This window comes from Sminthopsis crassicaudata, chromosome 1, assembly GCF_048593235.1.
Source record: "Sminthopsis crassicaudata isolate SCR6 chromosome 1, ASM4859323v1, whole genome shotgun sequence".
Taxonomy (NCBI): domain Eukaryota; kingdom Metazoa; phylum Chordata; class Mammalia; order Dasyuromorphia; family Dasyuridae; genus Sminthopsis; species Sminthopsis crassicaudata.
In genome coordinates, this window is record NC_133617.1 from 578,935,604 (window position 1) to 578,954,741 (window position 19,138).

At 33.9% G+C, this 19,138-nt stretch overlaps 1 protein-coding gene across 7 annotated transcripts in view; it reads left to right on the forward strand.

Annotated features, from left to right (window-relative positions):
• Nucleotides 1-19,138, forward strand: part of ARHGEF28 (Rho guanine nucleotide exchange factor 28) — a 355,588-nt gene that overhangs the window by 38,984 nt on the left and 297,466 nt on the right. For all 7 annotated transcript variants that reach the window (XM_074282270.1, XM_074282269.1, XM_074282264.1 and 4 more), the window contains exon 3: nt 14,429-14,472. In XM_074282270.1, coding sequence (XP_074138371.1) covers nt 14,440-14,472 — 33 coding nt within the window. In that variant the 5' untranslated portion in view covers nt 14,429-14,439. The remainder of the gene's footprint in view (nt 1-14,428; nt 14,473-19,138) is intronic.

A 19,138-nucleotide genomic window follows, 5' to 3' on the forward strand; every position in this document is an offset into this window, starting at 1 on the left:
TGTTGAAGAATGAATCCTTACCATGAGAAAGAAAGAAAAAAAGTGAAAATAATATGCTTCATTCTGTATTCAAACTCCATAATTCTTCCTCTGGACATTTTCTTTCATTAATCTTTTAGAATTGTGTTAGATCATTGCATTGCTAAGAAGAGCAAAGTCTATCAAGGTTGATCATTCCCACAATGTTACTGTTACTGTGTACAATGTTCTCCTGGTTCTGCTCATTTCATTCTTCATCATTTCATGCAAGTCTTTCCATGTTTTCCTAAATTCACAGAGCTCATCATTTCTTATAGCACAATTACATACCACAATTTGTTCAGCTATTCCCCAAATGAAAGGCATCTCCTCAATTTCTAATTCTTTCCCATGATAAAGAGCACTGCTAAAAACATTTTTGTTCATATGAGTTCTTTCCTATTTTTCATGATCTCTTTGAGATACAGACTGAATAGAAATATTGTTGGGTCAAAAGTTATGCACAGTTTTATAGTCTTTGGGGCATCATTCCAAATTGCTCTCCAAAATGGTTGGATAAGTGTACAACTCCACCAACAATGTATTATTATTTCAATTTTCCTCATCCTCTCCGATATTTTTGTCATATTAACAAAGAATTTTTAGAAAGAGGAAGGAAAAAAAAACAAAAAATTTGGGAAAATCTATCATTACATCAAAAAAACCTGATTTTTTAAAAATAAAAAACAATCTACACCCTGATGCTACAAAAAAATTATGAAGGCATTTTTTTCATAGTTTTTCTTTGGGACCAAGCTATTTACATTAATTCCCCTTCACACATTTATTATATGAAATAGCAAGTTCTACTTTCATTTCTTTGTATATTCATTTCCCCTTCCTTTTCAGCTTAAAATTTATGATCCTATGATCTTTTCATGTCATGGAAGCACATGATAGGTTGAAAACTTACAAAAATGCTTTTGCTACAAGCAGATAAAGGCTAGCAATAGATACATACCCCTAGGCTTGTTGAATGTTACTTTAACTGGTTACCTTTGGATGTAGCCTATGAAATGGTTAAAAGCTTAGAGAAGAATTAAAAGGCTCTTTGTGAGTGACATCTATGTCAATACAACCAACAAGATATTGATAGATAAGTGTCAATCAAATGTCTGAGTTATCTGGTTTAATTTGCAGACAGAGAGTTCCTTATGGGAATTCAAAATGAAGACCTTGCCATCAAAAATTAGATATAGATTTTCCTTAAGGAATTCAGACATATTGACCAGTGCAAATTATACAAGGAAATGATAGGAAATCTATCATACATCATTGAAAGATAAATTTAGTATCTACAGAACATCTGGGGAGACAGAACTAGAGATATCCCAAAATACTTTTGAAAATTTAACAGATAAATGGATACCAGACCTGGAATATTATCTCAGATAAAATTGTTATACAGATACAGCAATGATCCATAAAAATTAACAGTGTTTTTAATTTATATTGCCATACCAAATACTCATGACCTCCAATTAATATGTAATAAAAAAGGTTTCAAAATACAAAGATCTTGCAGAGAAGATTTAAACCCATGTGGGAATAAGATAAGAGAATATTATCCTCATTGTTCTCTCTTTTATTGACATTATCCCAGAGAAAGCTTATTTTATATAGTAAGCCTACAGAAAAGGAGTTTATTGCTAAATATTTTAATTATCAAAGTTATTTTATCCACTTGTGCAATAGTTTGCAGAACACCAAATATGAAAGAATAATAGCAGGATAGCAACTTATTCCAGCACTATTATTTTCTGCATTCCATTGAGAAGGATGAATATGAGATCATCATCATCATCATCATCATCAAGTTTTGTTTTTTAAATCAGACCTGTGAGGTAATTGGTGTAAGTAACTTCTGGTAAGGAGACCAATACAGGTTGTACCTGTTGCACAATTTATAGTCCTAGAGTACGACTTGGAACTCTGTCCAAGATCTCACAATCAGTTTGTATCAGAGGCAAGACAATAAAGCCATATCTTACCAGATTTGAAGTCCATTTTCTTTCCACTATGTTGCGTCTTGTATTGTTATGCTAAATTCTATGCCAAGTTTCATTTTAAAGATACCATGCTGGTATCTTAAATATTTCTTAAATATAAAATTATCAGCTACATACCCACACAAATATGTGATGCACACATCTGTGCACACAAATGTATACACACAGGTCTAATTGTTGCATACAATTAATTTAGAGTTAGCCAGACATCAAAGATGTTAAGGCTATCTGCTGCATCTGGGCCATCACCAGTTGTCCCTGGAGGAGAAACTGGTAACTGTGCAACTCTGCTTCACTTAAATCCAGTTCATCTATGAGTCAAGACAATTATGTGATGTCATTGATTCCCTTTGAAAATGAAGGCCAAACAAAAACAACAAACATGGTAATATTCTATCAACAGACTTTTAGAGTGTCTTAGAGACTTTTTTCTTTTAGAGTGTCTTACCTCTTTTCTATAGTACCTGAAATTCCTATAATTAGATCACTTCTGATAAAGACTGTCTCCACAAAGCCTTGTTTTAATGACATAATCCTATCATGGGCATTATCATCACAGTAATCTAAAATATTTCATCAAATTAACTAGCTACCACATACCAGAAAGTTAGAGTCCTAAGGAAATTGAGAAAAGGACAGACAAATTAAAAAAATTTTTTTTAGAATTCAATTGCTAAAAATTATTTGTGTGATTAACCTCTAATTAAAAATTGATCAAATATTGAACACCTATATACCTGCTAATAGCATTCTACAGTTTGAATTCCTTTTCTAAAACAAGTAGAAAGTAGTGTGTTCAATGTAGATATGCTTTAATTTGTCATTTGTTGCCTTAGGTTGTACAAAAGATAAAATTCTTTTGTAATAGTGTGTATGAACATGTCAAAATATTGAGTTTTGTGTTGCTTTAGGAAGTGAGTCTGAAGGAAAGAGCCATAAAAAACATGAAGTGACAAAAAGACTTTTTTAGTTTTCATGAAGATCTGAGTATAAGTAAATACTGTGAAGAGGGTAAATACCCAAATTGTATCTAACTAATGGCAAATGTGTGAATGTTTTGGAAATAATTCAATTTGCCTAGTAGAACATCTTAATGTTGCTTAAAAAGATAAATTTGGGGCCTCTTGGCTAAATGTCAATGAGGAATTTTTATGTAGGTAATTAGCTAAATTTGTGTGGATTTAGAGATTTTTGCCCACCCCTATCCCCAAGGTAATAATTTTAAAATAAGAAAAAAGGACTATTTCAAATATGTAAATGAAACATGTTATTTAAAAGCAATTGCTAATGAGGATTGTGAAAAACTAGTTGCTTATGTAGCAATTGCAACTTTCCTTTTTAAAAAGAGTGGATTACATTATCTAGTAAGTGAAATATATTCTAACCTCAGGATCTTATTTCATAGAATCATAAAATCTAGGTTGGAAAAATATGTAAGTCATGCTCTCTACTTTTAAATTTTTAGTTCTAAATTCTCTCCTATCCTCCCTCCCCCACTCTGTTCTCACCGAGAAAGCAAACAATTCAATATAGGTTATACATGTGTAGTCATGTAAAATGTTTCCATATTAGTCATGTTATGAAAAAAAAACATAGACCAAAAAAAGCCCTCAAGAAAAATAAAGTTTAAAAGTATGCTTCATTTTATATTTAAACACCATCAGTTCTTTCTTTGAGAATGGGTAACATTTTTTCCTCTTTAAGTCCCTCAGAATTGTCTTAGATCATTGGATTATTGAGAACAACTTAAGTCATTCATGGCTGATCATCTTACAATATTGCTGTTACTTTTTGCACAGTACATTTTACTTTGTATCAACTCATGTAAGCCTTTCCAGGTTTTTCTGAGAGTATCCTGCTCATTATTTTTATAGCACATTCCATTATAATCATATACCACAATTTGTTTAGCCACTTCATAGTCATTGAGGATCCCCTTTGATACCAGAAAAGAGCTGCTATACATATTTTTATACATCTAGGCCATTTATTTATTTATTTTTTTAGTTTCTTTTGAAGACTATTGCTAGGTCAAAGTATATGCATGATTTTATAGCCATTTGGGCATAATTCCAATTTTTCTACAGAATGATTACGTTAGTTCACAACTTCACCAATACTTTCCAATATTTGTCATTTTCCTTTTCTATCTTATAGTACCTCAGAATTATTTTAATTTGTATTGCTCCAATTAGTAGAAAATTAGAACTTTTTTTCATATACCTATAGATAGTTTTGATTATCTCATCTGAAAACTGTTCACATATGCTGGTTATTTATCAATTAGAGTATAGTTTTTATTTTTATAAATTTGACTCGGTACTTTATGTTTGCAAAATGAGACCTTTAACAGAGAAAGTTACCTCAAAATTTTTTTCATAGTGTGAATGCTTTGGAGTATTTCCCTCTCACTTGTTTATTCTCTCTCTTTGTCTGTCTGTCTCTGTCTGTCTCTCTTCCTCTCCTCTCAGTATTTTGTTTCTGACTATTGTCTCCTTCAATCTGTCTTCTCTTCTCCTACACCTTCCCTTTCCCCCTTTTTCTTATCCCCTTTTCCTCCTACTTTCCTGTAGGGTAAGAATTGGTTCTATAACCAATTGAGTATAAGAGTAAGGTTCACTCATTGCTCCTCAACTCCCCTTCTTTCTCTCTACTGTAAAAACTTTTTTTTGCTTCTTTTTTGTGAGATATTTTACCCCATTCTATCTTTTCCTTTCCCCTTCTTCCATTGTATTCTTCTCTCATCTCTCAATTTTATTTTTTTAGATACCATCTCTTCATATTCAATTCATACTTGTGTCCTGTCTATATAGAATCCTTCTAATTGCTTTAATAATGAGAAAATTCTTATGAGTTAACAAGTATCATCTTTCCTTGTGGGAATGTAAACATCTTATTGAGTTCCTTATGATTTTGCTTATCTGTTTACTTTTTTATGCTTTTCTTGAGTCTTGCATTTGAAAGTCAAATTTTCTATTCAGCTCTGGTCTTTTCGCAAGAATGCTTGAAAATCTTCTAATTGATTGAATATCCAATTCTCCCTGAAGGATTATACTCATTTTTGTTGGGTAGGTGATTCTTAGTTGTAATACTACTCCTTTGTCCTCCTGATGATCATATTTCAAATCTTCTGATTCTTTAATGTAGAAACTACTAAATCTCATTTTATGCTGACTGTTGCTCCATGATGCTTGAATTGTTTCTTTCTGGCTGCTTGCAATATTTTTTCCTTCACCTGGGAGCTCCAGAATTTGACTATAATATTCCTGGGAATTTTTATTTTTAGAACTTCAAGAAGTGGTTGATAGATTCTTTTAATTTCTATTTTATCCTCTGGTTCTAGAATAACAGGGAAATTTTCTTTGATCATGGCATTTAGGTAATTGAATAATTTTAAAGTTATCTCTCCTGGATCTATTTTCCAGGTCAGTTGTTTTTCTAATAAGATTTTTCGCAATGTCTTCTGTTTTTTCATACTTTGGGTTTTGTTTTATTGTTACTTGATTTCTCACAGTCATTAGCTTCCATTTGTTAATTTATAATTTTTAAGGAATTATTTTCTTCAGTGAGCTTATATACCTCCTTTTGCATTTGGTCAATTCTACTTTTTAAGTTTTTTTCTTGAATGAATTTTTATGCCTATTTTTCCATTTGGTCAATTTCATGTTTAAAGCATTCTTCTCTTCATTTACATTTTGTACTTCACTTACCATTTGCCCTAGTCTATTTTTAAGGTGTTATTTTCTTCAGTTTGTTTGTTTGTTTGTTTGTTTCTCTCATCAAGCTATTGAGTCATTTTTTTTAAAATTTTCTTGCACTGTTCTCATTTTTCTTCCCATTTTTTCCACTACCTCTCTGACTTGATTTTTAAAATACTTTTTGAACTCTGCCATGGTCTTCAATCAATTCATATTTTTATTGAAGGCTTTGGATGTAGGCATTTTGATTTTGCTATCTTCTTTTGAGTGTATTTTTTTGATCTTGTCACTACAGTAACTTTTTTTGGTCAGATTTTTTTTCTGTTTGCTCCTTTTTCTAGCTTATTTCTTGATTTTAACTCTGTTAGAGCAGGATTCAGCTTCCAGGATGGAGGGTGCATTGTCCCACACTTCAGATGTTTTGAGATACTTCTGGGTGCCAATAAGTATTCAGTTATTCCAATCTGATATGATCTGAGGAGTGGTTTTTACTTTTCTTTTGGTCTGTGTTTTGGTCTATAAATGACCACAAGCACTCTTTTCTGTCCTGGAACTGTGAGAAAGGTCCCCAATCCTTTGTGGCTGCAATCTCTGGTGTGTTAATGCTCCTCCTCACTCTGGGATTGCCATCCAGGACTGTGATCCTGATCTTAGTCTTGACAAAGCAACAGAATCCTGCCTTAGTATCAACAAAGAGACCTCTATAATATTCTTCTGATCTGTTGTTCAATTCCCTTACCACTTGTGAGTTGAGAGTTACTGATTCAGTGGGTTCCAAGGCCTGCTCATGGTTTGCTGCATCTGAGTCTGTGCTGGATTGTGTTCCACTCTCACCCTGGTTTGACAGATTTTTCCTGCTGACCTAAGTTGTCTTTGGCTGGAAAGTTATTTTAACCTATCCTTTTGGGGGTTTTCCTGTTCCAGGAATAGGTTTATGGCATTATTTAAAGGTATTTGGAAGGGTTTGGGGGAGAGTTTAGGCAGGTAGCTGCCTTTTCTCCATCATCTTAACTTTGCCTCTCTTTTTACTTTTGATAATGCTCATTGTTAGGTGTGGAGATACCTTGGGACTCCTCTGCTTCAAAACTTGTAGAATTTGTCATTTGAAGCATTTCAAAAAGGAACAAAATGTTTCAGCACTTGATCCTTGCTCAGTACCCATTGTATGTGGTTGTTATCTTGGTTGAACAGTAAGGATGTGAGGTTAGCCAAGCTACTGCTACCTTTGGCCGTGGACAGCTCCTCTGCAGCAAAAGCTTTGGTCTGGACTGTCAGGTTGGAGCTCAAGATGCTGAGGTTGTGTGTATTGGTAGGCAAGTTGAGAGGCTGTTTCTGTAGGATGATGTAGCTGCAGTGTATAGTCTCCCACCTCCTAAAATAGTAGTACTGGAAGGGGCATAGAGAGGCCAGCATGCTTAGCAGGAGGAGAAACAACAAGAGCAGAAATAATGACTGTGGTGACAGCAACAGTGGTAGGAGCACAGTCTGAGGCAGAAGTGGTGATGGAGGATCCACGATTCCTGGCAATCCTGGTAACAACCAGAGCCCTAGACCACTGAGGGTATAAGACCCTTGCTTCTGCCCCCACATTCAGTATCCTCTCTCTCCTCTTATCCCAGAAAGCTTAGATAGACAATGACAGGTGAGGGGAGAGTATTAAGGTCACTCCTACCAGAAAATGAGTTAGTTCAAGAAGGGAGGAATCTGGCTGGGCTAGGCTTGTTTCTCCACAGCTAGAAGCCCTACTTTCCCCTTTGGGAAATTGGGTGGGAGGGGATGGTTAGGCTGTAGACTGGAGATGTATTCTTCATGAAAAAAAAATAATTGTTCAGTACTTGCCATTTTTGCCACTTGTCATGCCTTTTGGAACCAGTTAGGTATGAATACTGAGGTACTAGTGTAGTTATTACATAAAACTGATTTTTTTCTTTCCTATTCCTAATTGTGCAGTTAGATGCCAAGAAGATCGAATTGAATTATATTGCCACATGACAGCCATGCATACCTTTCAAAGCAGTCATGTTCAAGCTCCCTAGATACTTTTTTTCTTTTTCAAACTAAAATTTTCATTTCCTTCAATAGATCTTCATATGATACATTTATGATATGTTTTCCAGTTCTTCCAGTTAGTTAATGTCTTTCTTAAAATGTGTTGATGAAAACAATGTAAAATGGATCAGATTTGACAGGAGTATAATGGAACTTTCACCTCCCTTAATCCAGATACAATTCAGATTAAAACTATTTTCATTTGTGGTCTGCCATGTCACATGGTTGAATTATTTTGATTTTATGGTCCCCTAAAACTTCAGAGATTTTACTCAAAAGCTGTTGTTTAATCATGTTCTTTCAATTTCTTCTCTCTTACTTCTATGTTCGGTTAATTGCCAAGTTTTAAATTTTTATTTCTTTAGTAGATGTGGTATCTGATCTCACCTTTTTATTCACATTGCTTCACTCTAGTAATCAACTGAATAATACTAATTCAGTTGTATAGTTTGTTTTAAGTTTTGTAAAGAACCCTCATATTATTATCTTCATTTTAGGTTAAATATTTTACTGATTTTTTGTTTTTGTTTTTATATTACCTCCAATTCCCAATGATTTATAACAAAGAATGAAAAAGAGAAGAAAAAAAACTTTCAGCAAAACAATCTAAACATCATTTAAGTCTGGAATCATTTTTAGCTTCCTCACTTTTTGCCTGGACTATCTTAATTTATTTTCCTCCTAATCTTTCTTACCCATTCATCCTTCATACAAATGTCATATTTTTTTCCCTGTTGCACAGGTCTAATCATGTTCTTCTTCTCAAAACTAGATTGTAACTTTCTAGTAGCTAGAGAATAAAGCATTAAACTTAGCCTGGCATTCAAGACCTTATATTATCTATTTCCACTCTACATTTACAACCTTATTTCTCAACCTTCCCTTTCATGCACTCTATTTTCCAGTCAAAATGTATGATATTCTGATCTCTCCCACCTTTGTATGTTTTTTTATTAAAGCTTTTTCTTTACAAAGCATATGCATGAGTAATTTTTCCAACATCGATCCTTGCATAATCTTTTGTTGCAAATTTTCCCCTTCTTCCCCCCAACCCCTCCCTTTGTATGTTTGTGTAAGCTTTATTCTCTGCCTGGAATGAGCTCCCTCCACATGATGGTCTCCTGAAATTCTTTTCATCCAGACCCACCTAGACCCAGCTCAGATATCCCTGTCTTCATATAATTTGTCCTCAGTTTTCCAACTGAAAGTCATGTCTTCCTGTCTGAATTTCTCCTCTGAATCTTATACACTTATTATGTGCGAACTTGTAGTTCATTGTGCATATCCTTATCCTCCAAAGGTAATAATAATTCCCTTCACCCCCCATTTATATATTGTGATATGGGAGCCACCTGCCAGTAGCTATTGGAGGTCTAACTTAGAATGGATCTCTTCATGTGAGAGGATGATGATGATACAAGGAGACTGAGAAGCAGTTTCATTCTCTGACTTCTCTACTGAGAGGTAATTGTGTTCTCTGACCTTTACTGAGTGTTTTCCTTAAAACAAGGTTTCTTAACCTTTTTTTGTAATATGGACCCTTTTGACAATCTGGGGAAGCCCAGAGATCTCTCCTCAGAAAATGGTTTTAATTGTGTAAAATAAAACCATGGGATCATCAAGAAAAACAATTTTATTGAAATATAGTTATCAGAATTTTTTTTTAAAGTTCATGGATCCAATTGAGAATACCTGTCTTAAAATAACCCTGACTGATAAGTAGTGAAAGTATGATTCTAGTTTTAGAGATAAGATAATTGGGAAGGGCAAAGGGACTTTCCTACTAGCACCCACATAGGAAATACTAAAGCTGGGATTCAACTCAGGTCTCTTGACACTCTTTCTATAACATCATTGCTGCTACTGTATTATAAACTCTTGGACAGCAGGTCTTTTTCATTTTTTGTCTGCCCAGCTTCTCTCAAGAAGAACAATATTATTTAATAATCTACCAACATACCAGAAAGAGAGAAAATCAGATATAAAGAAAAGCGAAAGCACAAAAATTGGGCCTGCCCTCAAGGAGGTTAACATACTTATGACAGGAAACAACCTGTCAATAAAAAGGAACATGCAAGATTCTCGTAAATTATGTTTTTTAGTTAACAGGTTAATTAAAGTAAAATTTTAAAATTTATTAATTTAAATATCTTAAAGACAAATGATTGGAATTAGAATTTTGAAAATAATGAACGTAATTGTTTGAAGTTCTCCAGAGAACATAATTAAATTGTACTTAGCATTCCCTTGAAGTGGGGTTAAAAATCATAGAATCATAAACTGGAAGATTGTTTTTAAGACACATTCATCTTGTTTCTTTCTCCAAGCTGGAATACATTTACCCTATTATAAGCGTCATTAAATGGTCTTACCTATATTTTTAAAAGCCTATCTGAAACAAAATTCTGTTCTCTCTGACATATTTCACCTTAATTTTTCTTCTAAATATACAGAGGGCTCTTTTAACTTCAGGGAAAAAAATGACAATGCCTTTTATTTAACTCTACTGTTCTAACTCCCCCTCCCCCTCGACCTCAGTTACAGTCTTATATTTCTACTTCATTGCCAAATTTCTTGAAGGAGTGGCCTATACTTCTACTCCTTCATCACCTATCCTTTCCTTAACCATTTGAAATCTGGCTTCTTTTCCCTCAGTTGGATTGAAAGTGCTTTCTGGAAAATTATTAATTTTTTGACTCTGCTCTAATGACTTTTTCTTAGAACCAATCTTTTATTATTTCTTTCCATATTTAATCAGATTGGTGATTCTATCTAAGGATATCTTTATTCAAACTCTTTCCAAGAACTTCCAGTGTCCTTCCTTCTTTTATATTACCTGCTAATTAATCATGATAAAATGAGATAAAGGTTGACTGAGCACTTTGTAAACTCTAAAACTACTATGTAAATATCAACTATTATTGGTAGAGGAAGTTTTCTTATCCAAGTATTCCCTATAGAAATGATATTATATTTAGTCCCTATCCTATAAACTTGTGAAGTTTCTTTTACATTGATGTTGAACTTTTCATATGTGCATGTATGTACACAATATTAACTCAGAAAGTATTTGTTGATTGATTTTTGTACCAACTTTGAGGAAGGATCGGCAATAATGCACCAGATTGCAGTGGGAGCATATTTAATTTACTTCAAGATCTTAAGTTTTTGGCACAATATTCCCATATAAATAGTTTGAAAATTACATATGACTTATTTACTTGTTGGATTTGGCAGAAGCTTTTTTTTGTTTTGTTTTGTTTTGTTTTTTAATAGTTTGTGATTCTGTGAACTAAAATGTGGAGTTTCTGTTAAAATTTACCATCTCTAATTTAGCCCAGGCACTAATTCCTCATGACCAATTTGAATTAGTGAGGTTTTATTGTACAGTTGATATTATTTTATTTTTTTCTAATCTTGAAGCAACTCCTCATAATCAGAGTTCATTATATAGTTCAGTGTTCATTTTATCTTAAGCTCTGTGTGTCTGAATGGTTCAGTAGCTCTAATAAGAGGAATATTTTTTGCAGACTGTTGGTATTTTCATCAGCTTGTTTATTTACACAAATCTTTTGTCTTTTTCATTCTACTTTGTTTATGAATGTCTCATTTTTATTTTTAACCAAACATTTGACCATTTTATCTAATTTTTTTGGCCTACTCTTTCTCCTTAGATAGTATAAGCAAAGGAAATCTAAAATTCTTATCATTTTGCTTATCCTAGATCAGGGGTTCTCAAACTATGGCCCTCGGGGCCAGATGCCCGATGGGTTATGGCAAATGGGCTGAGGGGCGGAGACAGAGTGTGAGGTTTTGTTTTTACTGTAGTCCAGCCCTCCAACAGTCTGAGGGACAGTGAACTGGCCCCCTATTTAAAAAGTTTGAGGACCACTGCCTGAGATTTGTATTTTATCTGGACAAGAGAATGTCTTTCTGAACATGTGAAATATGACTTGATCAGGTTAACGTTATTTCCTATATTAGTGGGAAGAAATCTCAAGGATCCCTTAGTCTAATTCCTAACTGTATGAGGAACCTAAGATAGTGAAAGGGGTGAATTTACTTGTTCAGGGACAAAAAGCTGGTAAACTTAGCAGCACTGGCATGCGAATCCAGGTTTGTTTTTTTTGTTTTTTGTTTTTGTTTTGTTTTGTTTTTGACCTCCAATGTGCTGGTTTTTATAGGAGCATGTTATTAAGCACAAAGAATGATTAGGATGCACAAGGATCCACAAGCTTGAGTTCATTTTTTTTCCTTCTTAAAGATCATTTGTTGTATTTTGTTTGAATGTTAAAACGTGAGAAGCTTTGCCTTTCAAAAAACAAAGAAATGGTTTGTTCTGCACAGGGTTATGTCAGATCTAGTTGGAGATAGCTAGGTGGTGCAGTAGAATAGATGTTTGGGCCTGAAATCAGAAGACATGGATTCAAATTTGACCTGAGGCACTTACTAGTGATGTGACTGACCCTGATCAGTTCCACTTAACCTCCATGTGCCTCAATTTTCACAACTGTAAAAAGGGGATAAATATAGCACCCATCTCTTGTGAGGATCAAATGAGATTTATATATATAGTGCTTAGCACTATGTCTGGACATAAAAATGCCTAAAGTTTTTCCTTCCTTCTTACTTTGTAGTATTATTTTATACTCTTCCTTTTCATACTTATTGCCAAGAATGTTCTAATATTTCATTTTATATGTTGTAACAAAGAAATGAATGTTCAATATGACTGGTACTATAAACTGGCAACAACAGTACTATATGCTGTTGTATATCATATTTCAGAATTTGTCAGAATTTGCTTGTGGGAACCAAATTAAATTTTGTAAATCAAGAATATGGCTAAATCCAAAGTTTTGTACTAGAAACTTTTTCTCAGGACCAGGCAGACAACCTTTGGAAAGAAAACTGTATAGGAAAATGTAAGTTTAACTAAAGTGTTATTTTAAAAAAAAAGCTATACCAGCATGAAGCTTTTCTAGAGTATCCTAAATATTTTCAGCGTCACCTTCTACATTAAAAAATATGTTTCATAAATCTCAATGGAAAATTTATTATTACAAAATAATGAAGTGCAATGGGGCCTCTCTGCCTGGTATTTAGGGCAGAGAGATAATGCACGAGGAGCAGCCAGTTGTAACTTGTCTAGCAAATATAAAATTCTCTTTTATTCTTAAGCTTGAAGTAAAAATTTCTTGGATTAGTCATTCAGTTCTACACATGAATTCAGAACTTGTTGCTCTCTGTAGTGAAAGGGGAATTCAAGTGAAAAAAAATAAAGTAAAAAAAATACTGAGTGTATCTATCTTTTTTTTTCCTCTTTGAATTTTCTCCACTACTCTTTTAGGGACAATAAATTTCTATATGTAGTTAAATTTCTTAGTGAAAGGGGACAAAAAAAAAGTCATTATTGTTTTGTAATAAGAAAGGGAGGGTATAGAGGAGAAAACCCTGGATTTGGAGACAGAAGAAATGAATAAGAAACCACTTCAGACATTTAAAAGCTCTTTGGACAAATTTTGGGGGGACTCAGTTTCTTCTCGTCAGAGAAGTAGTTCTTTTCAGCAAATAATGAAAAGCATTCATGTATCTTTTAAATTCACTGGAAAAGGAAATGGCAAACCACTCCAGAATTTTTGCTGAGAAAAACCTAATGATAGTATTGGTATGTTATAGTCCATGGGATCATGGAGAGTCAGACACAACTGAATGAACAATAATCTTTTTCCTTGGCAATGGACATAATTACTTGGAATCCTAAAGGAAAGTTGAAGTAAAGGGAGAAGAAACTTTCCTGCCAGGTGGAGATTTAAGTCATTTTTTCATATGTGGTCATGTTCCTGCCTTCTTCACTCTTTTAATGAACACTTTGGGGCCTCTGCCTTTAGGTTTTGAATTTGAGGTGGTACTTGTTTCTGTGTAAAAGCCCTCAGTTTCTATACTGTTTCTGAGGTCTCCTTGGCTACCATCAAGCCTGATGCTTCTTCTATAGGATGAAGCTGTAGCCAAGCTCAACCCTAGTAACAGCTGGGCTCTCCTTGTTCTTTTTGTCAAGCTTCTGCAAGCTGTGAATGTAGTTATTCAGCCATTCTTGAATGAGCATCTACTCAATTCTAGTTCCTTGCCACTACAAAAAGGACTGCTACAAACATTTTTGCACATATGGGTTTTCCCCTTTTTTAATGATTTCTTTGGGGTACAGACCCAGTAGAGACACTCAAAAGGTGTGCTAGATCAAAAGGTGTTCAGAGTTTGATAGCCTTTTGGGCATAGTTCCAAATGTTTGCAACATTTCTTAACAAATTCTAATAGTAAATTATAATTTCTTAGCAAATTTTCAACAAATTCTAAAATAAATTCTCATTTACAATATTACTTTCCTATTGCTTATTTAATGCTTGTAGTCCTTTTCTTATCATAATTTTTTTCTTATCAAGTTCATTTCTTATCAAAGTAATAGCTTTTTATTTTCAAAATATATGCAAAGATAATTTTCAACATTCATCCTTGTAAAACCTCCATCTCCTCCCCTCGACAGCAAATAATCCAATATACAACTGTAATATTTTAAGGGAGTAAACTGAAAGAGACTTTGCTGACCTGTTCCATGATACCTTGTTCAGTAACTTCTTTGACTTGTTTTTGTTGCAGATGCTGAAATAATGGAGTTGAGCTCCCGTGAAGTGCCTCTTTATGTAAGTCTTCCACCAGTAAGCTTCGGGCTAAAGGGCCTTTTCTCTCTCCTAACAGTATATTCAAAATCTTGATGAATGAAACTGGAAAAATAAAAGGTCTTTTTGTCTGGTGAATTGAGATCCTTAAAAAAACACTAAGCCATCATCAACTATCTAATTCAAGTACTTACATATACTTTTTAGTATTAGTAAGCCTAGTATTAAATGCTGAGTTTTAACTATTTATCCTTGTCAGTGTAACTTTAAGTCAATTAGAAAAACAAGATGTGTATGAATTTTCTAAAAGTTTGTTTTAAGATATACAAGATTGATCCTGTATTTATCTTCAAGGTATAACACATTGCTAATAAAAGAACTCTGTGTGTGTGTGTGTGTGTGTGTGTGTGTGTGTGTGTGTGTGTATAAGGCTTAAGGCTTATTGAAGCTTATTTTCATTGTAAAACACCCAAAGAAAGGGTTTGGTGAAACAGACAAAACAAAATGGGAGTTTAGGTAATTTAAGATGTATAACTAGGCTAATATTTTGACATGCCTTCTTGATGCTTATAGGTAATTTATGGGTATTGGAGATAGGCAAAATGTAAAGGTTCCTTAAGAGTTCAAGAAATCCAAAAATATGTTTAACTCAAAAGGCTTAACTGGTTTGCTAAGGGATAAGCTGTAGTTATTTGACAGCTCTTGGGGGTGTGTGTGTGTGGTTTGTAGATCAATGAGTATCTGCCTATGGTGGCTGTGGGTCTAGCCAGTGGAATAGGTATTCCAGGAGAGCATTTGATAGTATGAGGAGAAACTTCTAGGAAAAGCAGTCCCCAGTCTATGCTCACAGGTCTCACTGAGAGGGCTAACTAAATAGGACATAAAGGTGGGCTTTCTCTCTCTCTCTACTTCTCCTGCACAGGCAGCATCTCTATATAACCACATTTTGGTGGCCAGATAATATTCATTGCTTTTCATTGATTATGTCATAATTCATTTATATCTCCCCACTTCCCTTTACCACTTATCACTAGTATTCTTAAAAATTTGTCTTTTTTTTTTAACCTCTCTTCATCTTTCACTTTTTAAATATCTTGTTTGGGAGATATAGGGATCATAGCATGACACTGCCCTCACCTCCAACTATTTATTCCAAATATAGCACACATCAAAATTTCATAGAATATTTTGTTCTTTGTCTATAACATTCTCTACCTTATATTAAATGGAATAGTGTAGCCTAAGCTTTGGGCAGCCAGGTGGTGCAGTGATAGAGCACTGGGCTTGGAATCAAGAAGATTTAACTTGACAAGTTTAAATCTAGCCTCAGATAGTTCCTAGTTGTGTGACCCTGGACAAGTCAAGTTTAAATCTAGCCTCAGATAGTTCCTAGTTGTGTGACCCTGGACAAGTCACTTAACTCTGCTTCAATTTACTTATCTGATAAATATATGCCTTACTTACATACTCTCTCTCTGCTGAGAGGTAAAATTTTAGTTCACTTGAGTTATAATTAACTTCTGAATTACTCAGCATGTTGATATCTTGTAATGATGTTTTCTTTCATATTACAGTAATCATTGTGATAATTCTTCTACTGGTCCTTCACATTGTATTCATCCATTCATTTATATAAAATCTCTTATGTTTCCTGAATGCTTTTTTTTCATAATTTCTTCCGGCATAATAATAATGCTAATATATTCCAATATATCCAATATTTCCTCAACTAATGAGCACCCTCCTTATTTTTAATGTTTTTCTACCACAAAAGTGTTGTTATGAATACATATGTATACATAATATACAATAATATACATAATATTATACATAATATACAATAATATATAGCTATATATATGTGTGTATATATATATATATATGTATATATATATATATATATAATTATTCATCTGAAAAGTCAGAGAAGGAAATGGCAAACCACTCAGTATATTTGCCAAGAAAACCCAAAATTATTGTAGTGTTCGTGTCTTATTCACCCTAATGAAATTAAATTTTCTGTACTTTTCAAACTCTGCTCTATAAGTTACCTGTGTGAACAGGTATCTATTAGATATTTTTCCCGCTATAAGGACTAAATAAGGATCTCATAGAGTTTTCACCTTGAAATCAATTTCAATCTGCTTACATCTGCTCTGGAAATGGTACCTTAAGCCTTAGTTCTAACTTTGGCCTGAAAGGTTTTGTTTGTCTTTCTTAGACGAACTTGAGGCATTAATGGGAGATTGGTTTATGGGGAAGAACCCTTTTTATTACCCCTGAAATGGTACACAAGGTCTTTGGGACTTAAGTGTAGTTTAACAGTTTCTTTCTATAATATTTTTGGTGGAAGTGTAGTTCTCCATCATCTTTTAAAGTACACACACATGTACATATATACATATATGTACACACATGTACACACCTGTGCATGCGTGTATGTCTACTTGTCTATGTAACACTATATTTTTTCATCTTGATCCTTCCACTAATTACCTGTGGGAACTTGGATGTCTGTCAGCCTTTCTGAACTCTAGATTTCTCACTTATAATTCTGCGTCCTTATGTCACAAGGTTGTTTTTTTAGGCTCAAATAAGATAAAGTATATGAAACAAATGTGAACTATTATTATAGCCGCTGGATTCTGTGGCCTCAGCAAAGTATCTCAAGCCTAGTCATCTCTGCCTTTGATATTTTTTGTACTAGCTGAGGTTGGAGCTCAGTTTGTGCTTTCAATTCTCTTATTCATGTAATAACTGCTATGGTTAAAAAATATAATTTTCTCCAATGCAAATTTGTTTACCTTAAATCAACAGAGCTTGGTCTTTTGAAAAAAGTTTTTGGGAATAAAAGTGCCTGTTTTCTTATGAGATCTAAAATAGTTATCTTTTTGGCTACTTTATTGACTGAGCAACATATACACTTTTTAAAAAGATAATTAAGCAATGGGAAACAGCAGGGATCTGCCTGGAACTAGGGAAAAAAAGGATGGCTAAGTCCATAAAGTAGATCCTTTGTTTATTTATATATTAACAGAGTGATCATAGTAGAAGTAATTTACTTGATATTGAAATTGAATGTATAAGGTGCCTTTGGTTTGCTTGTTTGTTTGTTGTACAGTGATCCATCAGTTTGCTGAGTTGGGTTCTGAAATTTTGTGATTTTTAGGTTTTAGAGTAGAATGAGTGCCAAAGTATATCTCTAATTTTGAATGAATTAACTCAACATTCTTCTGATTTCAGTGATTTCAAAAATATTAATATTTTACAAATGAGGAAACGTAGGCAAATAGGGTTAAGTGATTTGCCCAGGGTTATCCAGCTAGTAAGTGTCTGGGCCAGATTTGAACTCAGAAAGATTATTCTTCTTCACTGCTGGCCTTGTGCTGAGTCAGATAGTATAGCTATTATTAAGCCCATTTGGGAGATTAACTTGTGATTGAGAAATTGTAGCTTTCTTGAAGCTATATAGTCTGTCAGAGCCAGAGTCACAGTGAGAACCCATGTCTTTTGATTTCAGAACCAATAATTTCCTTTTATTCTAATTTACCTCTACTATTGCTCATTGGCTTCCTTACCTCCATCTCTTCTTACTACAACTCAGGATCTGGTATCCTACATTTTGTTGACAGACTAATATTAAGGAAAGTTTCATGCACAAGGTGGTACTTGAGTTGCATTTTTAAAAGAAGAGAAAGGCTTTAGGAGTTGATAATAAGGAAGGAGTGCATAGGGGATAGCCATAACCTGCATTTGGTCCAATTTTTCCTCCATGTCCATTCAGAGAAAGAGAAAGAGAGAAGCTGTTTTCTCCCTATCTTCTCCCAAATCCCCAATTGTACCAAAAAGTAGTATTTTATTAAAGCGAGATGTTTATGCCCTGTGACTAGAGCTCAGGGCATTCTTCTTTCTGGCAAAGAGTTTCTCTTAGCATGCTGTGCTTAGTTCTTGCAGTAACAGATGCTGGGTATCAGAAATACACTAATGGGTGAGGCCATCAGGTATAGTTAAAGAGCTAGATGTGGGAGTTTGGGGGACCAACTGATGTACAAATTAGAAACTTTGTTGGGTTTTAGATATATGAGTCACATTAATAGAGCATGGGATGGAAATCATCTTTCATTAATGAAAATTTCTATCTGCCTAAAGAAAGTGATAGAATGTCCTGTGAAGTGTTAATGAATAGAAAATCTGCCAAAGCCTTTCCACATAGTGCATGACTTGGCGGATCAGAGATGTTGAATAAATTATTTGGTATGAATTTGGACTAGGTCAAAACTTCTTAAACCCTGGGTTTTGACTCTATATGGGGTTGTATAACAATGTAAAATTATGATCTGTTATCAGTAAATGTTTGATCTATGGTATACCTATTTTATACACCCATATACCTGGTGTCACATAAAAATTTCTTGGACAAAATGGTATCATGAGTAGAAAAGTGCAAAAAGCTCTGTAAAAAGATCCCTTCCAATTCTGAATTTTGTAATTAACCACTAAGTAGAAACATCTTTCATGGCACCTTTAGCAGATGCTTAATGTGTCTTGATTTACAGATGATTCTCAACGTCCACTTTAATGAGTCCTGCCTGTTATCATTCATTTTGAGTAGGCTTTGATTCAGCTGATTGTTTAGGAAAACATTTTGAGTCCTATCCTTAAGTTTTGATCTTGGTGCTGTCTTTCTCTT